Source organism: Hippichthys cyanospilos, chromosome 12 (genome assembly GCF_059441005.1).
Source record: "Hippichthys cyanospilos isolate Australia breed blue-spotted pipefish chromosome 12, RoL_Hcya_1.0, whole genome shotgun sequence".
In the NCBI taxonomy this organism is placed as follows: Eukaryota; Metazoa; Chordata; class Actinopteri; order Syngnathiformes; family Syngnathidae; genus Hippichthys; species Hippichthys cyanospilos.
Window position 1 is genome coordinate 1340729 of NC_142380.1, and position 27970 is coordinate 1368698.

Genomic DNA, 27970 nt, shown 5'->3' on the forward strand with positions numbered 1-27970 from the left:
GAAAGTCATTAGCAAATGAGGTGCCGAGTGTAATCAATTACTTAAGGTAATGAGATACAAAAGTAATTAATAACTTTTTACATTAAAGCAACCAATTACTTTAGATACTCTATTAGCTACTACAAAGGAGTCAGGAGTTAGCAATACTTTGCTTCAAGTTCCAATTAATCTGCTCGTAATTTAAAAAGAAAAATGCACTGTTGCTTCCGCGGCATTTAGGTCATAAGATGCCAAAATGGTTCATAACTTTTTACATTAAAGCAACGGATTACTTTAGCTGCTTTATTAGCTAATGCGAAGGAGTCAGAAGTTAGCAATAGTTTGCTTCAAGTTCCGATTAATTTGCACTTAATTTAAAAAGAAAAATGTACCTTTGCTTCCATGGTATTGAGCGCAAGAAATTAGAATTGTTGACGACCGTTCAAATCCCAAATTGGGCCGGCTAACTACGGCAAGACGAATGTACAATTACAAAGAAGCGTCCCTCACCAAAGGCCGGGTTCTCCCGACAGCAAGCGGATCCGCATTGATCTCGGAGCGCGGCCAGCTCTCGCTCCAGCATCTCCAGTCGGCTGGCCAGCTGCTGGACGGTGACAGCGGCAGGACATCCGCACGCCGCTTTTGGGATGTTGATGCGGTGAGTAAACGTCACCTGAAAAAGGAGACGGCGACATTATTGTTTTGGACCTATTTTCTTTAGTCACCGCAGCAATTTTTAGACTACTACACTGCAAAAAGCCCCTTTGAAGTAAGTAAATTACCGTATTTTCCTAATCATGAGGCGCACCGGCTAATAGAGCGCACCTATTTTCATATATAGGGCGCAGCGCACTATAAGGCGCAGAGAATAGAAGCTACAGTAGTGACTGGGCTTGCAACATGCGCCCACTAGATTGAGCTGTGCTAAAGGGAATCAAAACAATCAGAAAAGTCAATTGTTTTTTTTTTTGCTTTTTACCGCAACATTTGGAAAAAATATATTGAGATTTTTCAAATACGGTTTGATTTCTTCAATTTGACTTTGTATTGAGAACTATGTGCTTGAATTAGATTAGCAACTTAGCTTGATTTTTTTCTTTTTGCTAAAAACCTGACAGTACATTTGCCTAATAAGTGTCGGTATGAAAAGCGACCTGGCTGTCCGCATCCACGGTCTGTTCAGTGTACTCGGTAGGCCCAAGCGGGTCCAGCGGTCCTTCCGCAGAGGTTCTGGAGCCCAGCTCGGCACGCGGGCCTTGCAAAGGGAAAGACTTCAACTTGAATATTTGCGTGTTATGTCAACAGGGGCCAATGGCGCCCCGCCTGTAGAAAATCAAGCAAAAGGCCCGACCGTCCTGCGCCGAGGCGTCCAGGTCCACGGAGCACAGCGATTCCACGGGTACGTTGATGTTGTACACGTGGTTGAAGACTAAAGGTTGCTGCTGCGCGGTCTGGTTGTCTGCCCCGTCTTCCCCGTCCGGGAGCTGTCTCCTTACTCGAGTGGTGCGAACTAGCTTGTTGTCTCCTGCGGGGGCGGCGCAAGCGGCGCCCTACACGGGAAGGAACACAAAAATCAATTTTCCCCGATTTCTTAAAGCAGTTCGGACTTTGCAGTAGTCTTTGATCGAAACCTCTTCCGAGTAACTGACAATAATTTGCGCTTTCTGTCTCTGATTGGTTGTTTTTCCTTGTGCGCGGTGGTTTCTTGCCTTTCAAATTAGTACTTGAGATGGTTTATTTTTTCTTATTATTAAGATTGAAGATTGATTGATTGTTTTTTCAAACATACTGTATATACATTTAAAGATACATAGTGAAATTTGAAAAAAAATGTTAGAACATCATCAGTACAGTACATCATGTAAAAATGTATTTAAATAAAACAAACAACATTTAGCAAGTCTGAAAAGTTCTTCAGTAGACATGAAAATAATATTTTGGGTATTGCACTCCTTGACTAGTAATAACCAGTATCCATACACCCTGGAAAAAAAGTAACCCAAACATATCAGAACATAACATGGAACAAGAGTATGGCGATATTTTTGTTACCTGTGAAGCCAGAAAAAGAGCGAAAGCCAGGATCCAGCCAGGGGCCGCGTGGCGCTTGAAGGCTAGCGGCATGCTGGGAACAAAACTCTTCAGTTCACTCACACCTGCCCAAAAAGAATGAAGGAAACACACGAGGAATCACAAAAAACGCCAACTGACGTTTGCCTGCTTACCTTTATTACTTTAAGAATAGGTGCGATATGAAAATGCACATCCGTATGTCAAAACTGACAAAAGTTTCAATCTCCTCCAATGGTTTAAAAAAAAAAAATCTCATCTTTCAGTTGCCATTTGGAGGACGCACCCATACTTTTGGACTTCATTTTTGGGGGATAAAAGTGCGTCTCGTCATTTGGGAAAACGGTATTCCTTGTTTTAGTTTCGGCCAGCATTTTTTGGCGCGTTCCTCGTAACGTCTACCTTAGAGCTTCAAGAGCTTTGGGAAGGGACTCCCAGCGTTATATTCAGTCAATAATTGAAAAAGTGAAAAGAAATATCTTTGATCAGATGCGGAATCGTCGGAATAAACGTTTGAGGAAGAAGCGGCTGCTAAGAAGGTATAACGAACATTTGATCTGTTGAGGGAGAGAGCTGATAGAAAAAATTTTGAGTGATGCCGCGGTAATCCTCTCTCGGAGGATGCGAGAGAGGAAACCGGGAGAATGAAAGATACGCTCCGTCCTGTTTTCGGAGCAGACGAGAAGGAGCGAAAACCAGCCGTGTTCACACAAGATACGCTTTAACATTCCGGCTGTTTTGCCTTGTTTCTCCTATCAGCTAATCTCAATATTCGCTTTACCGACAAGTATTTCATTTTTCGTATTATATCATTCATATTTATTATTATTTACATAATTTATATTTACTTTATTTCTTTAAAATATCAATTACTTTAATGGTAATGTAGACAATAACTTTAGCTACTAAAATACATAAATAATCAATAAACTTATGTCACTGATTTCTTAATACACTTTGTACAGGAGTACTAAAGTAATTGAATACTTTAATATGTGACCTTACGTAATTGATTATCTTAGTACTTTTCCAGCCATTTGTAGATATTATCTCTATGGCAATCAAAATGAGGTCCAAATCACATTTAAGATCCTCAAAAATGAAGTACAGTTCATAATATAGCATGCAATAAATGATATTTACTCAAGCGATTAAGGAAAAAAATGGAGTCATTTTCCAGCTTTCCGCCCATGACGACAAAGTAGACAAATATGTGTTGGGCCTAAAGGCACAGTCCAAGCGTGTGTTTTCTAGAAATAGAAGAGCGCAATTATCTAGTTTTACACATGCATAGACATACTGTACGTTCACTCTATCAAGATTGTATTGAGTCCAGGGGTCAAAAGTGCAAAGCCTGAAACCCGTAAAACCCAGAAAAAAGGCTCAATTAATTGGAAAATGAATCTGCATGGTGCAGGCATCCTTTTTTTTCTGTGGCGCACACGCACTTGGATCAAGGTATGAAAGCGAAGCCGGCGCCGGAAATGCAGGCGCGCGCTCATTAGCCGTGTCATGTATCAAGTGTTTCCCTCTCGTCATTGTAATCATGCTCTCGCCCGCCTTGATGCTAATTACAAATGTCAGCGTGCGCCCTCTCGATCTGCGTGCGGAGGCTGAAACATAAAACCCCCGCGTGCGCAGATGAGACGTGGGATATGATGGATCCAGGAGTCTGCTTCTTATACGCCACCGACTCAATTTGAAAGGGGCCCTAAGATGAAAAATCAACTTTTGTTGACATGTTTCAATGTTGATTTCTCGCCCAGAACGCTCCCGACGTGTTCTTTTCCTTCATTGACGCGTTTTGAAGAGCTTGTAGTGCACTTGTGACGACGGGAGCAAGACAAGAGCAAGTCACAGCTCCCTAGCGGGTCGGAACTGAGGTTTGTTTGGTTGGTTGGTTGGTGGTTGCTTGGTTGGTTGCTTGGATCTAAAGTTTGCTTGTTTGGTTGTCTTGTTGGTAAGTAGGTAGGTAGGTAGGTAGGTAGGTCAATTGGTTGGTTGGTTTGGTAGGTGTGTGAGTAGGTCGTTGGTTGCTTGGTTGGTTGGTTACGTAGATCAGTTGCTTGGTTGGTTTGGGTAGGTGTATGAGTAGGTCGTTGGTTGGTTGGTTGGTTGGTTACGTAGGTCAATTGGTTGGTTGGTTGGTTTGGGTAGGTGGGTGAGTCATTTGGTTGGTTGCTTGGTTGGTTACGTAGGTTGGTAGTTAGGTAGGTAGGTAGGTAGGTAGGTAGGTAGCTAGGTAAGTAGGTAGGTAGCAAGGTAGGTAGCCAGGTAGCTAGGTAATAGTATAGCAATTGCCGATTTGGAGTGCGAGAGCAGGCCTTACTACATATATATTTGAAAGTACTCGTAAAACAAAAAGTCACAAGCTAAGAATAATAGAAAGACGAGATAAAAACCATGTATTTGAGCGTAATCCTTTGTTGTCATCTTTTGCGAGCTCGGCCTTTTATCTGAGGTGAGCTTGAATTTCCCCGGGGAGCAGCTGAGACAAAAGCGTCATCCAGCACATGCTTCAAGTGTGTGTGAAATCATTCCGAAAAAAGCAACGCGTAATTAGACGGAGCTTCCCGGCTGAACGTGTTGTACGGCCAGACTTTGGCAACGGCGCGGTACGTTTGTGGTTTGCGGCTAAGCTGCTGACATGCTACTAGATCCGTTTTCACACAATAGCGTCGTGGAGGCCCCATTGACTTACAGGTGTAATCACGTTACTGAAAGGTCCAGAGTAAGTTTTGTAGCTTTATATTGAAGTCAAGGAAGTTTGTCCTTATTGCCACTAGGTAGGACTAGAAACACCAATAGAAAAAAAAGTTACTCAAGCGTATGCTCCTCATGCCTTTTTGGCAACATGGCTTTATTTTGTTTTTTCAAGATGCATCTTGTTTTGCTTGGTTGGTTGGTTAGTTACGTAGCTCGGCTGGTAGGTAGGTAGACCAAGTGCTTGGTTGGTTTTGGGAAGGTGTGTGAGTAGGTCGGTCTAAGTAGGTCGGGAGAATATCACACACTGCTGCATGAAAAGGCATCCAGTATACTGTATGACTAAGCCGCCAAAAAGGACACGTTTAAAAAAAAAAAATCAATAAATAAAACGAGATATCAAGACAAGGCTTTGCGATTTTGAGCTTTCGCAGAAAAGACGAGTTGGCGCCGAGATCAGTTTAGAACGCCCGGAGTCAAAAGGAGGACATTTATGAAGCATCTGTCTGGCTAATCTCCGTTGGTCCTCCAGCTGCCAGACGCGGAGGGACGCCGTTTGCCGGAACAATACGGGGACGATAAGACATCCGGAGCGGTTTCCGGCCCGGGGGCCGGCCGACAAGAACCGGAAGCGAGTCGGCCGGAGAGCCTCCGAGCCCGCCATGTCACCGTGAGGGGCGAAGAGCGAGGCGACCGCCTGCTTCAATTGAGCATTTTGTCAAATTTTCTCTTTTCAAATGAGTCGCGTTCTCCCGTGCCCCCCCCCCCCCCCCCCCCTTCCCGCGCTTTCATTTGCCACTTTCATTTTTCATTATCTGCAGGCGTCATACTCATCAGCCGCCTTCATTCCTCTGATGGCTTTTCATTTTTCTCTTACCGAGAGGATTTTCGTTCCCTGCCAAAGACTTTTTATTTCCGCTCGCTTTGATACCGGGGTTCAAAGCCCTCAAAGGGCGAGGGAATTTTCCATTTGTTGCAGTCATTGTTTTTCGCCGGCGTTTCTGACAGCCGCCCCGTTATCCCCACCTGGACGGCCGGCCCCAACCTCCATTTGGTTTCACATTAACCTGCGAGCGACCCGACACCCAGTCCGGAGCAATTGCGGGCCTTGTCGCGCGGGTGATTACTCGCCCGCTCCCGTGCTCGGCTCGCCTTCCTCTCTGGCAACACGGCCGCGCCTCGCCCATTATTGCCATGGCTCTCAGCAAATTGCCTTGTCTTTCAAGGCCGCCGGGCTCTCTTTATCAACTGCTAGTGCAAGCGTAGAAGTCTTTTTCGGGGCTATTTGGGGGCAAAGATCGCAGGGAAAAAAAAAAAAAAGATTTGGGTTCCAAAAGGACCGGCATTTTGCCAGCAAAAATGTTTTAAAAAGCGAAACAGTAAATTTTGCCCGTCATTTTGATCCGTGGTCGTAATGGGCACCGCGCGTGTCACCGTTGGTAACCGTCTGTCACCTCACCCAGTTCAAACTTCCAAGTCTCTGAGGAATGTTTAAACTGACATATACTTGGGAGCAAAGATCACAGCAAAAAAACATGGTAATTAAGTAGTTTTTTTTCATCCCCTAAAAAACCCCGAAAACCCGCACTTGATGCACTGTCAGATTTTGAGAAAATTGACGGCTTTTAGGTATGTCTTTGGGTGCAGAAAAATTATATTACAAAGAATGCGTCCAGAAATTGAAAATTGTCTGCAACCCAATGATGCTCCCTAGTGGACATGATTGCTCATTTCAGGCTAGTGTCACATTAAACCAACGTACGCAGAGCATACATGTTGTTGCATGCACGTTATGCATTGTGGTGTGTGTTTAGTGTGTTTTGTCATGAGTTTGCCATCTTTATTAGGATTTGCTTTGGCTCCTGTTTGGGCGATTGTTTTTGAACGACAGTAGATTTGATCGTTATTTTCTTGGGGGGTAGACGATAACAGTTTGGGTAAAGTGACAATGACGGAAAGGGGTTACTAGTACCCACGGGACTGTAAATAAGGAACGAGCAAAAAATACAAGGTTTGCAACATGAACCGTGACGTGTATTCCACCGCTATTGTGGCTGAGCAGAGAGCGCCAATGCTCTCTTTTTATAGTGTGCATGCAGCTCCAAAATGGCGCCAAAAGACATTAATTACCCGCGGACACGTTTTGAAAAGCGCTCAATTACATTATGAAATGGTTCATTTCACCCGAGCACCTTCTATAAACTGAGGCCGACGCTAAAGAGTCGCATGTTCTCATCTGAGGTCCTATTAAAGGATTGTTTGTGTTTCGTCTTTTGAGCGTGTCTCGTCCTTTAAGACGCCTGAATGCTGGACTAACAAAGGTCTTCAAATAGCATCGGCTGGATCACAAGGAGAAAACAGATCTACATTTGGAAGTACAAGAACTAGGGGTGTCCCTATCAGAAATTGATCTTGAATATCAGACAGAAACTGGATTTGGATTATACACCTTTTTGAGACGTTTGGGTGAATAAGTACAAACCGGGTCAAACAATATTGTGGCTGTTTTTGAGATTTGAGTATAAATGAGTGGTTGAAATCATTGAATTTAGTCATCACATTATTGATAGGCGAAATAAGAACTTTTTACTGCTGAAAATGACTAAATCAAGTTAGTCAGTGCTTCTCAGTTATATTTTGCTTTATCTTTCAATTGTATAAAGATGCCTAAAAGGATCCTTTTTAACAATGAAACAAACAAAAAAAGCAATACGAATTAACTCAACAATTACTATTTTAAAATGTAATATAGGTTACAGGTTAGTCTAAAACTGAAAAAAGAATAAGTGCATCGGTTTTTTTGTGTTTTTTTTAATGACGCTAATCCTCATTTTATTGCAATTACACTTGACAGGACAAAAAAAGCCTTTTCCTTGGGGTCATCCACAACACCCCGCCCCCCTCCACACGGCCCGGCGCACCCCCAGGGGGCGGCCTTCACTCGCCTAGCTTTGACTGAAATCTTTCTGTCTCCCTTTTACTTTCCTTCTCCCACTTTTTTATTTTTTTTATTTGCACCGGCACGACCTCCAAAAGGCGACATAAAAGTAGCTGAAAGAATGCGAGGCGGCGGGCGCGTGTGATGCTCCCGTCCCCGCCTTTCAGACCAGCCTTTTGGCTCGCCTCTTTTATGTCGCCGTTTCAAAGCCGGCTATATCTTGGGGGACACAATGAAAACACGTTGTCCTGACGCTTTAATGACAGAGACGAGGTGAAAAAAAGAACAAACTGTAGTCTCCCACCTGCGCTATCACCGGAGCGCGGTTTAAAGGTGCGCGGGACGGCGAGCGAGCCGAAGCATACGCTGCGTGGAAAAGATAAAGCGTCCGCTGAGGATCACAAGGCGCATTTGTTATTGTGCGGCTTCAAAGCGGCAGCTTTCCGTGACCGCCGTCATTATGATGACTATCGGCTTACACCCTCGCCACATATACCACTTTGCTTTCTATATATAGCATAGCCAAACACTCGAATTCTGCGCGGGGGTCCCGTTAACGCTAACTGATGGCGTGCCCGTAAGCACGTAATATATATATATATATATATATATATATATATATATATATATATATATATATATATATATATATATATATATATATATATATATATATATATATGTTTTTTTTTTTTTTGTTTTTTTGTTTTGCTTGTCTAAAAGAGAGTGTAAATAACTTAGCCGCTGGCTAGCGTCAACTTGTCGGACGTGCGAAAGATTTTCCTCGGCTCCCTAATCTTTTTTGTTGTAGTCAAAAGCTATGCTGATCCTCGATCAAACCGGCGCAGACGCACAACTAGCACGGGAGCCAGACAAGGCCAATTTGGAAGCAACAAAGTGACGGAATGACACGTAACATGACAACGCCGCCCGCTAGAGTGCTGCGGTGTCACCCCGCCATTGGACAGGATTCCTCCGCCGCCGGCTTAGCGCGGCAACAACAATGGCGTCCGAGGAGGACAACGTTCCCACCTTGAAGCGGCCGAGCCGAGAAGCCGTCGATGTCGGCTTTCTAATCATGGAGGATTATAGCGCGCGCGCGCGTCTGTGTCATTCTTGATTATGGCGCAGGCGCCATGAGACCGTCCTGCGAGGAGGAAGGCTTCTCCTCGCAGGCATTTTTTAACGCATTTCCGGAGCTGGCGGCGCCACTGGATCGTTTCACTTTTTTGCTGCCGGCACAGCAAAGAAATCGTTGTTGACGTCTATACTCGTCAATGGCAGTGGAGAGGTGGGCAGTTTTTTAACGGTCTGCCCCGCCCCCTCCCCCGTCATTGTCGGTCTAGCGTTTTTCTAGCGGGCCGTTGCTCACCGGCGTTTCCGATCGGAATTCCCCAAATATAAGACCCGTATAATTCGAAAAGGAAAAAAATACACTGTTCCTGTCACGCAATCAACAAAATAAAAGCTTACAATCTTCTGGAAAGCAGTCACAGTAAAACCATTTAGCAAAATGTTGTTTCTTGTTCTAATTCATTTGCGCTTGATTTGAAAAGGAAAAACACACTGCTCCTGTCATGCTATAAACAAAATAAAAACATAGACTCTTCTGCAAAGTAGTTGCAGTAAAAGGATTTTGCAACATGCTGCCACCTCATGTTCAAATTATTTACACTTAATTTGAAAAATTGTTCCTGTCACGCAATTAAAAAACATTCAAATGTTCTACTGATACATGCAGAAATTCCGCTAAAATCTTAAGTACCGGAACCACTGTGCCACAGTATTCAAACTGAACAATCCATATTGTTCTATACACATCCTGACTTTTTGGGACTATAAGCAATGTTGAAAGATAGAACGATAAGCTCCATTCCAAATTTGGAGACTGCATACAAGGCGGACGAGAACGCGTGCGAGCGCCTTTACAAAGTGATAACGAGGTGAGAATTGATTCCGTCCCAATTAGAACGTCGGCGACGGCGATGAATCGGCGCAAGGAAATTAAGCCGAGATGAGCGCTAATTGTCTGATGAGATGCGCTTGAGAAACGCGCACCAGGCCGGCGCGCGTGAAATGAAATGAAATGAAATGACACGTTACGCATCATGTCAAAGGGAAAGGTGCCAATGTTTGTACCTTGAAGTCCAAGAAATTGCCGGCAATCTTGACAAGTCCTTTGCTGTGCGCTTGTCTACAAGAGGAGAAAGGAACAGATCAGTAGGTTAACGCTACCCACACCAGTACGATTACTCAGCCCTAGTCAGCGATACCAAGTACTGATACCACTCGTACTTTAAAAACCCCCACCTCAAAAAATCAGACAAATGAATTTGACCTGGTTTCGAAGCGAGCAACTTGCTTCATCTTTGAGCAAGTTTCCGCTTGAGCATTTTTTTAATGCGATTCCCCCAATGTCATTAAAGACGAAATGTTGTACGGCGCCCACAAAGAAGGCGAAAAGAAAGCGCGGCGAAAGCCGAGACTCGTCGCGTTTCTCTGTCCCAAAGCCGGCCGACGGCCTACATATATCATAGTGACTTATTGAATTGGAGGAGAATGAAATATCTGGGATGATCGATTGTTGGTATTTAGCCGGCTTGGCATATCGCCGCCGCTCAATTGGGGATTCGGCCCGCGTAAGTGGATTGGGGGACAAATAGGAAGTATTTTTCACAGCCGTCCACAAACTTTGCCTTAACTCGTCAAGGGATGATATTTGCTTGCTATTCGCGTTTCCTTTGGAAAAGTACGATTTGGGACGCGGCCCGATAACCGGGCAGGTGGTTGACCTCCACGCTTTTCAAATGTCGCCGTTGACTTTGCAAAAATAGTGCCACATCCTTATGAATCATAAAACATGAATAAGACCTTTCAAGTTATTGGTTTAATAAAACGCTTCCGCTCATTTTTCGACCCGACAATACAAAATCATCTCGCGGGCCGATGACACTTGTTTGCGGAGCAGATCCGGCCCGCCGCATCATTTTATGTGGCCCACAAAATGCTAAAATATCCCATTTTCAAGCTGTCTTCAACTTCATTTTGACATACTTCCAATTGATTTGAGCCCACGGTCATAACGGTTCACCCACACAAATTCTAACCGCGCCGCGGCCCGTGATAAAAAGGAGTTTGACGTCCCGGATACATTTGCGAGATTAACATGCGACGAAGGGAAAAGAGAAATGTTTGGCGAGCTTTCCGGTTATTGACTCAGCCGGCTGCAGTTTCTTTATTATTTGCCGCGCGGCCAGACTCGCACAAGTTGAGAAAGACGGGCAATTCTTCTCACTTGACATTTCAACTCATTCATATTCCGCCATTTCAATTAGCGGTGGAACGCACCGTCGTCATCAAATACCATTTGAGAATTGCGAGCGGATTCAAATCAATATTGCAAGACTGACATTTCATTGCTAACGAATTCATTAGCTAGCTAATTGTTGACTTTTAGTCCGGAACAAATAGAAGGGGATTCAAACTCCAAATCTGAGAGTGAGATCAGCAGCTGCGGATGGCTCTTAGTCACAATTCTCGGTCAAAACTAGGGCGAAACAGAAGTAATCACATCATCCGCGTTTTGCCGACTTTATGCCAAAAGAGTGCGAATCGGCTTTTGAGAAAATTGAAGGCTATCGGGCGCATCTTATAGTGTGGGAAAAAAAGGTACCCTTTTTGTTATTCTTAATTCCGGTACAGCTGAAGTTGTTAACGGCATTATTTGCAAAGAAAAGAAGCGAGCGGACCGAACCGTCGTCCGAGTTCATCCTCGTTCACGCACAGGAAACATATGCAAATCGGGACGATCACGTCAAAGTTATGACGTCTCCAGCTGATTAAGGATTAAGAATGCAGCGTTTACAGAAGAAGCTGGGAAGGTTTTCCATTTGACTGGTTTATTAAATGCGGCCTTTTGGCGTACACACACAATGGTAAACATGGTGAAACACGGATGCTGCTCAACTTCAGGTATTTTTGACATTGTCGGTGTCGGTGCGCCTTATACAAGCTAACAGAGGTCAAAGACAAATTCTACATTCTACTTTCTTATACTGTACACATTTGTGGAATTATGGTCATTACGGCAGTATCTTTTTGTTGTTGTGGCCCGAAGACTCCGGAAGAAGTATCCCGCGAGTATCATGAATACGAAATCAGATTTTGTTTGCATTGAGCCCACACTGAGCCGCGTGTTTGCACAGTTTTCCCTCTAATCTCGCCGTCGGCGTCACGAAACGCAATCCCGGTAACGCCACGCGCTCTCCGGCGCCGCAAACACACTTCCCGTCAGGCGCTCGCTCGCTTGCTCCGCCTTGCTGGATTTTTTGCACGGGACCGTCCGTCGCCCAGGATCTCTTTTCGGTTGCCCAAAAAGGGCGGCGGATTTTACATGCGGCAATATTTTCTTTGGCAATGATTCGTTATAAGAAGTTTGAATTGATTTGAATCGCTCGTTTAGATGAGGGCAGGAAGCCGAAAGGGAAACAGACACACAAAAGATTTTTTTTTTTTTACTCAAACCTGGAAATAATTCACTTTTTATCGTCATTTATTTACATTCACCTATTAAACACAGTAAAAAAAAAAAAAAACAATAACAAAGCGAGTAGGTGCAAATAACTTATAATAGACTTGACATGTAAAAGTAATCGATTACTTTTGGTAATTTAGTACTTAAACTACTAGTTCTTTTAAAAGCTAAAGTAATTGATTAGTTTAGAATAAGCAATTCCTTCGGTACTTCATTTGAAATTCGGCAATTACTTTATAGAATCTTCCAGAGACCCAGACGATTTATTTGTGTCCACTGTAGCGGACATTTGTTTTTTGTTTTTTTTGTCTCTAACTTTGGACTCATTCAAGCAACCTGAGTTAAGTCCAAGCGTGCTCCTACGAGGACATCCCGGCCTTTCCGGTGGTGTCTCGTGTGTTCGGGTGGGATGCGATTCGCTTTGCCGTCTTGCTAAGACGAAATGGACACAATGGTGGACACAATTGAATAAACAGAATTAGAATTACAAAGGGAAGGAAAGGGAAAGGGAAGGAGTAACCATGGCGGCCAAATTGGTGTAATGATGGCGCAATTAGCTTCAATTAGCTTCATTTGGTCTGGAGAATACTCGGAAAAGCCGGGTCAGGAGGGCGCGGACCACTTCATTGTCACGCAAAAACTCATGCGCCGTCATTTAGTTTGCAGTTATTGATAGGAGAGTTACGCAATCAGACAAATGTCTCCCGAAATGCTGAGCGCGCACAACAGCGCCGCCGTCATTCCCAGGGAAATACAAAAACATCAAATTGTTTCAGCGTGCCGAACCCTCCCGAGGATCATCCGTCACCCGGACGCCGCGTGACGGCGAGGCAAAAATGGCGCCTATTTTTAGGCGGCCATTCGGAGAAGCGCACGCCGCACGCCTCTCCTAATGCAAAAAAATCTAATCAAACGCTCGGGTTGATACGCGAGCTTGCAAATGATTTTAACGGCGGGGAGCATCCTTTATAGGCGGGGGTCACGTGTAACGGAAAGACATTTTCACCCTGGGCTCTTTTCCGTGATGGGGGGGGGGGGGGACATTGAAAGCACGGGGCGGGACAAACGACTTTGGTTAGCTCCACTTAAAGGGGCCCTATGATGAAAAGTCAAGCTTTTGGAGCGTTGTTACAAAGTCTTCTTCTTTTTCATTAAAATGTCATTCTGACAAATATAATACATGATGGGGAATAATGAGTTACTTTGGCTGCGGTTTGTGCGGTCCAAAACCAGATGATCGGCAGACCGGTACTGGCCCGCGGACCGGCGGTTGGGGACCGGGAAAAAAAAAAGTGCAATCTGAGATCCAGATCCCGCAAACAGTTAAGCAGTAAGGCAGGTAATTGCTTTTTCATGCTTGCGGATTTTGGACCAATGCGATAAAATGAACAAATCCTTATCACAAGGAGAGCAATTAAACTCTTCAGTAAACATGGGAGCAACACTTGCCAGGGCAACTATTTGCTCCTCCATTTCTACGATGCTTTTCCTTGCCCCGTTTTAATAATCCATTAAGAATTAAACACAAGCCAATTGGGAGCTTTCTCACACGGAGAAAGCCGACGCCAGATGGAACTCGCGCATTTGAAAGGAGTTCCAGCGGGGCTCGTCAAGTCGACTTAAGGCCGAGGGGGATTGATTCCAATTGCGCCATTCGCCGATAAGGGAGCCGAGGCAGTGACGTTGACGGGGACGCGTCTCCGAGTAATTACAAGCTAGGATGCCGCTAATCATTAGCGAATCGCCGCGCGCGACGGAGGCTAAATCCTTTCTTGATCAACTGCTTCTTGTTTTCGCTTTCAATCAAGTCAATATGATGCGAAAATTCAATCGGCAAGATATACAACATGCATATGCTCACATACTTGAGGTAAAAGCCGCTATTTTTTAGCCAATACCGATCATGTATTACTGATACATGTTGAGTTTTTTTTTGATGAAAGTCAAAGTATCTTCTCTACTTATTGCAGTGTAGGAACGCTGCGGCCGCCGAACAAAAAAGTGACCTTCACGGCCAGCAGCACATCCTCTTGCAATTGCGGTCGCACAGCAGCACGTTTCCGCTCTCCTCGGTTCCCCGATTGTCCCGACTCCCTGAGCGTCAATGCCGTGGCGTCCCAGCATGACGGCTGCGAATGGAAGCTTTTCTTCCCGTCTCCGTTTTCTTTTATGAGTGGACCGGCGCGGGCCGGCGTCCGTCTTGCGGGCGCGGGCGCCGAGCGGCTGTGACTTGTCGGCCGACCGCTTAACAACCGCGGCAATTAAACTCTAGCGGGCCGTCTGACATTTTCCTGTTGGGGGGGAGGGGACAGGGAAAGGGCAAGGGTGACGCCAGCAATAACATTGACTTGCACTGATGCTGCTTGGCACTGAGAGACTGATGTCTCTGCTTTGCTAACAATCTATACTAGAGGGGAAACGGACAACTCGTCCATTACCAAATTCACGATAAAAAATGTTGACAGTTGATAAATGTGTGAGACTTTGAATTTGTCCAAATGCTCAGAATTTTCAGATATTCAACAGGACGTTCGGAATACGTTCATTCTCTATAAAATAAGACTACATTGTGCAGCAGCAACTTTCTGACGTGCTATGGACCAAAACCAGCAACAATATCATATACAAGGCAAGACAAAGTCTAAACCAAAGACAAAAATACCAGACCAGAAAAGACAAAGACCAGATAAGACCATAAAAAGAAAAGGACAAGATCGGACCAGACCTGGCAAGACAAAGACCAGACAAGACCGGAAAAAGACAAGACAAAAACCAGACCAGACCAGACAAGACAAACACAAGAAAGACAGGACAAAGACCAGACCAACCAGACTGACAGACAAATGTCCATTAGAGGACAAAAACGAAGATGCCGGGTCACAGGAGGATCTGTGGTGTCTGCTAGGACCGTCAGGTTCGTATCTTTACGGTTGGCGGCGCTGGATTACGACCACTAGAGGGCAAACACGAGGCCTTTTCACTGGCCCAAATAATCCGGGATGTCGATAGGTTAAAAAATTGATCAAGTGCCCGAGGGCGGCGGCGTCCAACTAATTAGCAAAGTGCGGCGGCGCTGCGTTAAGGTCATCGGGGCTACGCTGGAAGCGCTCATTAAAAGTCATCAGCGCTACCCTACCAGAGCGCAATTTTTGTCAAACTGAACCGGTGTCACACACCAAACTGTCAGCCGAACCGTTTCTGCATGGGTGCTTGCAGATTTTTTGGCGGGGGGGGGGGGGGTCGCTGCAGCACGTCTGCGCTATTCTTCCGTTTTGCGCGGTAAGAAAATAACTGTCACGGCTCTTGTTACGCTTGCCGCTGGCCATTCATCATCTGCTGTCTATGCAAGTTCCACGCCGCTAAAAATAAATGTCTTCAACCTTCCACTAATCACCATCAGCTTGTACAGTACCGTAACGTCTGCACAATGAGGTGCGCCCGGTTGTAAGGTGCACCCTCAATGAACGACCAATTTGGAACGTGTTTTCCTGTATAAGGCGCACCGCATTATAAGGCGCATAGAATAGAGACCAATCAAGAGTTTCAAAGAATTACTGCATGAAATTAATATTAAACTTATTGTTTTTTTTTTAATCAAATAGCAACCAAAAACCTTCAAATATATTGTTTTATTGATTTCGAAACAGGTTCTGGATTTATTTCATTAAACACGCTTTCTTTTACAAAAACCTTGCATTTTGGGGGTTTTTTTGCGCCTTCAAAATTGGAGCATGTATAGCATATCAAAATTTCAAACGGGTTTTCATAATAATTCCAATTGTCAAAAATACATTTATAACTGAAATGCGCAAGTAAAAATGGAAGAATTTACATGGAAATGATTTTTTGTTTTGTTTTTTTTGTTCCCCGAAAATAAAGAATTTGCAGTCTATGCCCTGAATGAGGCGCAGCTTTGGAGAAAATTCAAGGCTTTTAGGTGCCTTGAAGGAGAGAAAAAAAAAAAGCAAGACAAGCAGTGACCCCTGTGTGAAAAGTACAAATGAGTTCTTGTCTCATTAGCCAAGCAGATCCCATTAGAAATCCTTTGGAAAAATGCTGCAGTGTGTGGGCCTTTCTCTTCCAATCACCGCTTCCATTTTTCTTTTTTCTACAGCGCGTCACCGACTCGCTTTCATTTTTTTTTTTTTTTTTTTTTGGTGGGCCCCCCGCCTTTCCTTCCGTCCGTCTCCGAGCGAGCCCGTCTTTGTCACTTTCTCTGCTGAGCAGACAAATTCAAGCGGAAGCTAAGGACACGCCGTTGCATTATTCAGACTCCTCGCGGGAGCATGAGTTGCAAATTACGACCGGCAAATTCGGATTAAAACACTTTGCTGAGACGACAAAGGAAAAAAAAAAGGTTGGAAGGGGCAAAACAACTTGTGGGATGAGAAAGCATTTCAAAAGGTACGACGACTCCTTTGGATATTACTCGTGGAGTATAACACGTCAGCCAAAAGCTTAAGTTTGCTGTATTTTTCACTTTAAACCGCAACTTTTTTATCATTCATTTTACGATAAATACCCGAAGTAAAATACCCGTTTTTGTCCAAGTTTATGATTGTGTGCATGTGCCAAAAAAACGCAATTAATAAAACAGTCAAATGGAAAAGCTTTCCGTGTGCTCTAACCGGTGCGCTCGCCGCTCTTAATTGAAGAGACATCAGAACTTTGTCGTGATCCTGGTCATTTTTGTCATACTCCTGTGTGTGAACAAGGATGAGCTCGGACATCGGTTCAGGCTGCTCTCTTCTTTTACTGCAAATAATGCCATAACAAGGACAGCTAACACGAGCTGCTGTTAGCAGCCAATTGACGTAAGTAATTCCAGGGCTGGCGCAGCAAAGCGGCACCACCAAACAAGTTGATTCAGGGACAGAAGCTGATTAATGACGGACCGCCTTGTGACCTTGTGACACGAAGGTCACGGGCGAACCTAGCGAACATCAGTTTACCGATAGCCTGGAGTTATCTCTCCGTTTGGCCCGTCCGGATCGATGCCTACTGATCGGGGAGACCCAACCCAACGCCTATTTGGAAAAACAACAGCGCTCGGGAAAAGAAACACTCCGAAATGTCCGCGTTGAAAAACGCGAGCGTCATTTAGACGACAACGTTTCGGCGGGATTCGCGACCTACGTCAAAAAGCGTCAAGCCGGGCATAAAATCAATCAGCGTTTGCAAGAATCGATGGCTGGGCTCCTATGAGAAGTAATTAGAAGGGCAAGCGTGCAGCGCCGCACTCCTCCACTAAAAGCTTTTCGCACTCTATTGTCAAAAAAAAGTTTCGCAGAGCAAACAATTGGATTAAACGAACGTTATTTTTTTCTATGCCTCATATTCTTTACGATTATAACATAGATATCATTTGTTTGTGATTGAGCAGACACGAAACATTGAACTAGGATCAACACTGCCGCTATTGAATTTTTTTGCCATGCGCATGCCAAATTTGTTGATGGTTATCCGCACAAAGGAAAGAGTTTGACCTCAGACAAGCCGATGGCTCGATAGGCCAGCGAGTCACATGACAAGAGGCGTGCATCAGTGGACAAGGTCATCCTCAGATGGCAGATAACAAGAAGCGGCCAAGATACGGAGGCCGCGGCGGGGATCGGCGCACGATTCCCTCAAGGGCTGACCCGCACGCGCAGCTCGCCGCCAACAGATCCCGGCTAAGCCACGCCGGCCCGTGCCGATACACGCCGGCAAATACCCACACCCCTGTTGTCGAAAAAGACAATTTCCCGCCTGGAACTCATCTGCGCTTGTGCCTTCGAGCTAAGGGCACGAGTCTCCGTATGACTTTCATTTTCATGGACTAGGACCGCAATCAAGTCCCCCTTTATCCAGTCCGAGTCCAAAAAATCCGAGTCTAAATCAAGGTCCAGACATTCCATCCCAGGTCGTAATGTATGCATTATTTTTCAAATGCTTTTTGAAGTCTAAAATCGGCCGCTACTAAATGAATAAAGTAGTAAAATAACTGATATTTTAGGTAATTAAGGACTACGCCAGTCGATTACTTTGCAACTTTAATTCCTCAAGTCTTTAAGTAATTAATTACCGTTGCTCCTTTTACCTCTGGAAACTGTCGGGTCCCCAGAACTCGCAATATTAATGCTGTCATTTCCATAGACGAGAATTCTAGTCTAAAAATACACTTGTTCACATAGACACGGCATCAAATATTCTCTTGACCTTGAATGATGAGAGAAAATGCTAAAAGGCGGATGGCACTCTTGCCATTTAACGCGGACAGGGGGAAGCAATCACACTGACACCGGGGGAACAAAACTGACGAGACAACAAGGAGCACCTGGACAGGACACAATTGGATCATGGAGATAATTGGCAAACACAGGGGAAGCAGGTTAAAGCGGACAGGTGGACGCAATCACGCTTATGAAACACCGACACCAGGGGAACAAAAATTAAATACACTCAAAACTAATGAGACAGCAAAGAGCACCTGGACAGGACTCAATTGGAACAAGGAGCTGATTGGCCAATACGGGGGAAGCAGGCTAATGCAGACAGGTGGACTCAATCACACTGATGAGACACCGTCAACAGAAACAGTGTCTAAAGCAAAAAACACACGAGCAAAACCCTACAACTCGAAAAGACAATTAGAAAACCAACAAACGTCCAAAACAGAAAAGACCAGAAAAGGGCGATAACAACCCACAGAACACAAACACCGACAGAACATACCACTTCTGTTCTACAGCCTTGTTTCGGACTACCCGGTGGAGCAATGGCGTCGGTAACGCAAACAGCCGAGCGCATCTTGAGACGGAGCAATACTGGAGATTTATGGGACGCGCGGGGCAAAGCGTTAGCTGGCCGCGGTCATCCAGATCCACGAGGAGAGCCGTGTGATTGATGGACTAATCCACACCAAGTCAACATGAAGATGAGGCAAGCTGGACTGATAGCGAGCATCCGAGGAAGAACCGGATTGGAAAGTTTGACCCTCAAATCGCAAAATGGAGCTCACATCCCGAAGTAGTTCTTTTGTTACGTCACTACCAAAAAAAAAAACCAACAAAGAAGAATGGGATGCCTAGCAAAAGATGCTGCAAGGCGAAGCGATCTGAGCGCAATCTGGGCTTTGTTCCTGCCTTGCTAATCCTTGACGACTTGTCTGCCCTGGGCAATCTCCGCAGCTAACCGCAATAGCAAGTCTGAAACTGCAGGGAATGGAAGAATGTCAAACCTTATCCTCGGATTCGTCGGGGTACTTGTGCCCCCTGTGGGTGCGAAACGGTACTTCGTGACATTTGAACTCATTCGATACCAAAGACGTATTCATACATCTGTACGTTGTCCATACATTTAGTAAGTAGTGCCACCGACAAAATGAATTTGTTCGGGAAATGATTCTGTAACGTGAACCTGTCATAATTAGAGGCGCTTTTTACATGGAAATAGCCCAATCGGTTCCAAACCCCCTAAAATGCTCCTAAACCCTTCAAATGAATGTTATTAAATGCTAATGATAATAGTTGGCGCTGAATCCTAAATCCCGGAGACAATCCCCGAGATGTCGGTACATACTTTGGACATTCAATCCCAGGTGCGTAATTCCAGTATTTATTTAGGACGCGGCCTTCGCTTTAGGGGGGAAAAAGCGTGTCTTATATAAAGGGGATTCCGGTAGTGTGAAATTGACAGGAATTCAAATTGTAAACAGATTTTGGTTGCATGACGCAGTGTTACATTGATACGCAGCCTTGCTTACCTCCAAAAAGGCAAAGGGAGTGTCGGTGCCAGTGGTGACGCTCTTTCTCTTTCATATGAAATGCAGGAGTGCAGAACTGAGTGGAAAGATTGCCAAGTGTCTGAAAGTGCCCTTTGCCAAAAACTACCAAGCCCTTATCTTCCTCTGAGGCCTCGCGGGCCTTAGACTTTTTTTTTTTTTTTTTTTGGAGGCCTCAGATGTAACCCAATCTCAAGGAGTGTGTGAGTGTGTGTGAAATCAGCATTGCGACAACCTGCGGCTAAAAGTTCAAACTGCTGCAAGCTATTACAAAAAGTGATATCAGCTCTGGCTTGTACTGTGAATTAATGCAGGCAAAAAGAAAAAATACAATTCATTTAAAGGGGCCGTGACAGGAAAAGTCAAGCTTTGCTCCAATGTTGATTCCTCACCCTAAATGTTCCCAGTCAATGTTAAGTCATTCCCCGAATAGAAGACACTTGTTTTTTGCCCAAATATGAAGAAGCGAGCAGACCGAACCAATGCCCGAGTCCGTCCTCGCTCCCGCGCAGGAATATTGCTAATATCGAGAGATTATGACGTCTCCGTCCGATTCAAACGAGAGCCTCGAGAAGATGGGCGCTCAAGATGACGAACGGATGCATTTTTGTCACCCGCCGGCATCGAGCACATCACCAAGGAGGCAAGGCAGCTGCACGGTAAGAGGCGAGGCCTCTGCCTTTTACTTCCAGGTTAGAAACTCATATTTAATCCGAAATTAAATCACCAATGCGCCAAATGTAATTTATGTGCACATATTACATTGCGGAAAGGTGTTTATCTGAAATTGAAACTCACCTTGAGCGCGGACTTGTTGTTGCGCTTTTGCCTTAGCAGCTTTGGCCTGTCAACACAAAAGACAAGAGCAGATGCTTGAAACGTGTCGAGACGATTTCGCCCATCAGTTTTTGCTCACTTGGACCACAAGAGGAAAACTAATTCAAGCATATCATGGACAACATGTTTATTTGGCCTCCACTTAGGAGAGGCATTAAAGCGACGCGCCCGGTAAAAATCACACCAACAGATCCAGAGCCAGAAATAAGAAAGCAAAAGCAAAATGCATCACGCGTGCACAAAAGCCTGAGTAAAGATGACCCTGCGATGCTCCCTACACACTGAAGGGAAAAAAAAAAAAATCCCTGCATCTGTTTGGATAAGACACCATTTACGGAAAATAGAGTGAGATAAACAGCGCAAGGTTGCTCCGCTGAAAAATGAAAATGAATGGATCGTTTCCATGATGTTCAATGTGCTGTTTCACTGTTAATTGGCCCTAACGCTGTCTGTTGAGACACACATTTTAATTAACAGGGATGCTTATTGGACTACATTTCATCAGTTTTCACCATTATTTTTCTAATAACTTTGGGAGGCGAAATTCACAAAGGTCTTTTTTTTGGGGAGCCCATAGAATGGGACCACTTTTCTCGTTTTTTCACAATCAAATTACTTATCAAATGATTAAAAATTCAAGAAATAATTAAAGAGGAATTAACTTTGTTTACATTATTAACATGATGAATTAATGCAATGACTTTGAGCCCTTAAACATTACTTGCGGAGTTAAACAGCCGTTGCACAGAATTTTTAACTCATTTAAAACTCAAGATATTAAACCTAGCGTGTTCTTATTAAGATTTCTTTGATCAACCTTTGTCATCTATGTCCATTTAAAATAAAAATGACTTTTTCAGGTTTGACCTTATATTGAGAAATATTTGCTTCAATTTAATTTGCAACGTGCTTAAATGAAGAATTTCCAACTGGTCTCCAATTGTTCTTAAAATCATTAAGAAAAAAAATCTTGAATCAGAAATTTTTTTACCCCATTGGCAGATTTCTTTTGCCCGAAATAAGAAAACATTTTGAAAATATTTTCTTGTATTCGGTCCAGCACTTTTTGCAGCGTTGTTCCACAGAAAACCTTCTCTTTAAAAGCTTTGCAATACAGTAAGATTAAATATGTGATAACTTGCGTACTTTTATTCAAAGAGAAACCTCTTCGCTGTCTCGGCTCCTTCGTTTGCTCACTCCCTTGTAAAATGTGTTTTTTCACAATATGCCTCCCCCTTCTATTGGTATATAATATGTAAGAAATATATTATTCCTCGCGCATCAATCCGGGGCACTTTGTTTTGCCTCAACCGCTTTGAAACAAGATGAATCAACAATTAAGTACACGCTATCGATAGAATCCTCAACGAGTAATTAAGCGACAAAGTAATTATAACGCCATAATAATTGAGCGGGAAGCAAATAAAGTGCCCCGTACTGAACACGCTGCATTAATTTGTCCGTGAGGTGTGGCAACGTGAGTTACAAGCCGGGGAGCTAACGGGGCATTTCGTCAATAAATGAGACTTTGCATGACTGACGCCTACTTGGAGAGTATTGAAGTCAATCTATTCTTTCCTACCGCCAACGCTTTCGATAAAACCATCGGACAGGCTTCACATGATTGAAACGGGAAGTGCATGATGCCCTTTTTGTGACTTGCGCTCATTTTATCCGGATGGGCACAGCTGTCGCTATCACGATGTGATTTTTTTTTTTCTGTTTACAACACGCGAAACAATTCGCATGCGCAGTCTCCCGAATTGCAAAAATTGCAAGCGCCGACGGTGGGGGGAGTACGTCATGGCGATTACGTAGCGTTTAGTTGGCCCGGACTGACTTTTCACCTCATTAACTTAGACCACGGTAACCTCCACATTCCACCGCCGGCCGCAATTTGCAACGATTTTGCTTCCACTATGCGATATTAACATCATATGTAATGATCGCAAGCGGCGGTTTGAACCGCTGCATTTATTGCACGCCGTTACCGTGACGGCTCGCCGTTTGAAAGAAAAATGATGCTGGCTTTGAGGGTCTAAATCTGGGCAAAGAATCTGGCACAAAGCCTTTGCGTATGCAAGATTACTATGATCATATGTTTTTATATGTTCATGCATGTATATGTGATATGCTATTGTTATGATGTTATAATATATTAAGAGTATAAGGATGTTTTTAAACCATCATTGATTATTTAGAGCATTATTCATAGCAGTGTTTCTCAAATATTTTTTTCCCAAAGCCCTTCGTAGGAACTAGTAAATGTATCCTTTTTGATATGAACCAAAAAAAAGAGGCGAAATAGATCCATTTTCACCAGATTTTAACCAATTTTAACCTGAAGAAAATCCTTGGTCTGTTTGTTCTCTACATCATATTTGTCATTATTGTGATAACCCACAAACGGACTTGAATGGCTGAGAAATCTGCATTTTTTTTTTTTTTTTTAATAGAAAGCGAATATTCTAAGCCTCTCCAATCAAGCTATCGCATTGGGTTGGACACCTTTTCCTTTTTCCCTGAGTGCGCCTTTAAAAAGCAGCTCATAGGTAATGCTGTTGGCAGAAGAAAAGTACCTGCGCATGGCAGGTGTCGACGGCACTTCCGCGTCGCCTCGCCGGCTGACCTTCCAGCAGGCGACAAAGCCCTCATCCGTTCGTCCTCGTTACAGAGGAGCCGAGCGAGCGAGCGAGCGGGCGGGCGGGCGGGCGGGCGCCGTAATTCCCCCGCCCGACACCCCGGGGGGGCTCTTTTCCACGCCGGACTTCCATGAGTCATTTTTACAGCCGCCACTTTGGGCCCCCGCCGCCTTGAGCCATCCGTGCTTTAAAGCTAGCCGGGCGAGTAAATCCGCCAGATTTAATTAAAACAGCTTCTTTTGTAGCGCTTGCGCGCCTTCTGTCCACTTGTCCCTGACAAAATACTGGCGCCGGAAACCTTGTGACACAAAGGAAGTGACCCTTGGACAAATGGAGGCTTACTTTATGATGACTTGGCAAAAAGTCACCCGCAACCCGTCCTAGATTTGTATCCATCTACCTTTTATTTGACGGGTGAGTGAAACGGCGATGATGGGGGTCACAGGTACGGGTTCCAATGACTCGGCAGCATATTGATCTACAGCAGCGCGTCTCAAGTAGTGGGGCGCAAGGTGATGCCGGGGGGGGCATGGTGAAAAGGGAAAAGGCTTTGTTTTTGTCACCTGAAATGTAATCGCAATAATATAAGAATGGTTTGAGGCACTTGATGCACGGTTATTTTTTTTTCTGTTTTAGACTAAGCTGTAACCTGTATAAACTCTGTCAAAAAGAATGAATAGTTGATGAAAGTTGATTTATATTGCTTTTTTCTTTTGTTAACATTAAAAAGGATACAGGTTTCAGTACACTTACATAATTTTCATATATAATAATTTTATAGTCAGCGCGTGGAGTGGTGGGGGGTGAAAAGTTTTTTGTTTCTTAGGGGGGGCTTGGCAAAATATAAATGAGAAGCACTGATCTACAGGGAAAACATGAAAGAAAGGAAGGAAGGAAGGAAGCTAGCTAGTTAGCAACAAAGGAAGAAAATAGAAGGGTCACTAGCTAATTAGCTAGCTGTCTAGCTAGAAGAAATCTTGAAGGAAAAAGAAAAACAAAGGAGAGAAAGCTAGATAGCTAGAAACAGAAAACTAGCTAGCTAGCTAGATTGTAATAGACAACTAGAAATAAAAAGAAAGGAAATAGAAGATTGTAAGGAAGGAAGAAGGGAGGGAAGCTAGTTAGATGACTAGCTAAATAGCTAGAAAGAAAGAAAACAAAAAGGAAGAAATGTGGGCTAAGAGCTAGCTAACAAGAAAGAAAGAAAGAAAGAAAGAAAGAAAGAACGGAAGGCTGTCTTTGGGTTTTTTTTGTTTTTTTTTACATGGTACTAGTCGTCAGGCGGGCGTCGCCCTTGCCTGTCAGACATAAATTGTGTGAGAAATGCAGAGTTTGTGCAGGCGGATCAATGAGGCTCATTCACAGCGTTCGCGGGGGACTTTGACTTTGGCGCCATTGATTAGCTGCTTTGCGGCCGGCATGTGTCGCGACTGGCTCGGACTATCCAGCCACTCGTTAAAGGACAATGAAGGCCAGCCACGAGAAGGAAATGTGCCAAGATGGATGACTTTCTAATAGGTGTTCATCCACAGCAATTTTGTTGGAAAACAACAAAAAAAAGAAAATCATATTAACTGCTCCAAGCTATTTGTTATCACAACCGCTGTTTCTTTTTTTCAGTTTCTTCACATTCTCCTCCTACTGGTGACAGGAAAAGCATCTTGAGGCAGAGAAGAAGACAACGAGCAGCAAGAACATTTTTTTTTAAAAAGCCTTCAAAAGGTGTGCGATATAATAAATACAGTATAAATACACTTTGTTTTACAACAATACTGTGTATTGGGATTCAATAACTAACGGCCAATGAGCTCCCATAGAAAACATTCCTCCATCCACTTTTGGATTGGAGATGACCGCCAATATCAATAAGATGTGTGGAAAAAAAAATGGATCTGCTTTGAGTTATGCAGTTATAAGCCGACCCCCCTAATGCGCAGCTTGAAAATGAAGAAAAAAGATTGACTTGTACTGGGAGAAATACGGTAAAAGATGATTTTTTTTTCTGCTTCCCTGCATTTTGGGTCGGCAACAATCCCGGCACTCTCTCCCCACCGTGCCGAATCCTGACAAAACAATAAAAAATACAGCGGCCTTATTAAAGCCCGCCCCCTATCTCCGTACAGTAACAACATGGCATTGACGGCCTCATAAAAGGCTCTTCCTCTCCCGTTTTTTTTTCCTTTGGGCATCGGCAAGAGAGCCGGCCTGTCTTCGGAACGAGGCTTTGGCCCGGCCCTTATTATCAGAGCATGACAAGGATGCAGTGTCAACTTGTCATCCTCATAAAGAGGCTTTATGGCTCCCACCTGGGCGTGATTAAAGGGAGGCGGCCGGCAAACGGAGCCCGGCTCTCGTGACGGCCGCGCACAGCCGTTCCGTTGATAGAGCGCCAAAAGGAAACGGGCCACAAACGATGACGTCATGGCAGAAAGGGTCATTTCCATAGCATCTATTTGTGCTGAGGGTCAGAGGTCACGCGCTTTCATTCGGGCTTGTTTAGTCGGGGACTAAGACATGCTGCAAATGGTTTCTTTTTTACAGGTTTTCATATGTTAGTTTTTGGATCATTTGTGGGCAAAAACCTTAGTAAGTGTCGTTAATTCAAGTAAGCTAACCGAGAATTCCTCATCAGTTTGAACTGCCTTCAATTGCCGAATTACAGTCATTTGAAAGGAAATGTTTCGAATTGAACAAACCCCTAAAATGCATGTATACTATTCATTGACAGTGTCCAATATTTAACAGATGTTTGATAATACTTTTTTTCCAGACCGATCCCAGTATGAGTACTCAACTCTCGATTAGTCACCGATTCCAAGCACCGATTTAACGAGTGCAAATCTAATTTCACGCTTTGAATGCCGTGACTGAAGCAGCTTTCTTTTCAAATCGAGGGCAAATTAATTGGAACATGTAGCAACTTCATTTGCATTACAGTGACTTTGCAAAATGTACACCTTTACGTTGGGACCTATTTTTAACTGAGAATTTGACAGCAGACGAGCTACAAATACAACAGATGATGTTTACACGAGCAATAATTTTAGAGTTGCTGAGTAAAATCCAACTCGAGTAAAATCCCAAAGTTTAGGTCTTTTTAGTCTCATCCAAAAGTACTTGGCCGAAAAAAATATTTGACGATGGATATGAAAGAGTGAGAACCACGGGGAAAAAAAGTTGCAAATAATAATTCATGCAAAGTGAAAAAGTAGCGATTTGGAGAGATGCAAATGAGGAAGGAAAAGCGAGTAAAAAAATTAAAAATGGAAACAAACAGAATAGCAAATGAAGCCAAGAAATTTGCATTTCCAGCTTTCAGCAGCCAATCACTTTTTAATTCAAACATACGCATATTTAGTACATTTCCCATTTTTGGTTAATTGGATTTACATTATCAAGTCTGACGGCCTTGAGAGGTGACGGGCGGGCGGGCAGGCGGGCGGAGACGTGACTTTTCTAGCTAAACAAGCTATGTCACTTGCTGTTTTCATTATAGCTGCTTGACGGAATGCAAAATGTAACTTAGAAATTCATTCATTCATGATTTATTTCAAACATATTTTGAACATGCACTGCGTGTGTATATATGTATCTTATATATATATACAGGTAGTTTGTACATACAAAAGAGTTATATAAAATTGATAATAAAGCCAATCATAACAAAACCGGTGGTCTTGTATTATTATTATGATTATTAGTGGTCTCGTAAATACTCTCTTTCTGTTCATATATATATATATATATATATATATATATATATATATATATATATATATATATATATATATATATATATATATATATATATATATATATATATATATATATATATATATATATATATTTGTACTGTGTTTTAATGAATGATGACTCATGTGGATTCTATTTTTTGCTGGAAATGCGCTCATGTTCCATACGGTTGCGCGTCTGCAGAGTTCAGCACCGCGGACAGCGGCGCGGCATGAGGAAACGCAGACAAGCTAGTAGACGGCTCGCCAAAGACTAAAAGGAGCCTTTTTTTTTTTAAACTAGTCCGTACGTGTTTTATAAATATTCATAACAGGTGGGCGGGCAGATATGTCGGCTTAGCAAGCGAGCGGCGTCGGATTATGCAGCCAGTTCATTAATATCAAACACAGGTGAGAAACGCAATGAAATATTCATCTATTTCATCACGTAGGAGCGCACGTTTACTGTTTTTGTTTTGCGGGTCAGGAAGCGGCGAGAGGATGTTTTGCCTTGGAAAAGTCAACCTGTTGGAAAGCCTTGGTGCCTTGAATGCAAATTGTTCCCGGCAGCGTATAGAACTCTGTTACTTTTAGGACAATGATTTTTGACAGTCACAGCGTGAGCTGCTGCTGTTCCAAAAAGTAAAGCTCAAACAAGTTCATACATGTCATTCCTGAGAGCTATTTGGGTGCCCAAATGTAGCTCATGTCACAGTTGAGAGCTGAGCAGGGGCAGGCTAGACTTGGTTTTGGTATTTTCGCTAATGCACTTCT

General features: G+C 43.7%; 1 protein-coding gene across 1 annotated transcript in view; it reads right to left on the bottom strand.

Annotated features, from left to right (window-relative positions):
• Positions 1–27970, bottom strand: part of tnr (tenascin R (restrictin, janusin)) — a 98384-nt gene that overhangs the window by 38946 nt on the left and 31468 nt on the right. Inside the window, exons 3-8 of the mRNA XM_088429548.1 lie at positions 20785–20830; positions 9830–9884; positions 2032–2135; positions 1331–1529; positions 1134–1234; positions 490–652 (exon numbers count right to left, since the gene is read on the bottom strand). Of these exons, the coding sequence (XP_088285674.1) occupies positions 490–652; positions 1134–1234; positions 1331–1529; positions 2032–2103 (535 nt within the window). The 5' untranslated portion in view covers positions 2104–2135; positions 9830–9884; positions 20785–20830. The remainder of the gene's footprint in view (positions 1–489; positions 653–1133; positions 1235–1330; positions 1530–2031; positions 2136–9829; positions 9885–20784; positions 20831–27970) is intronic.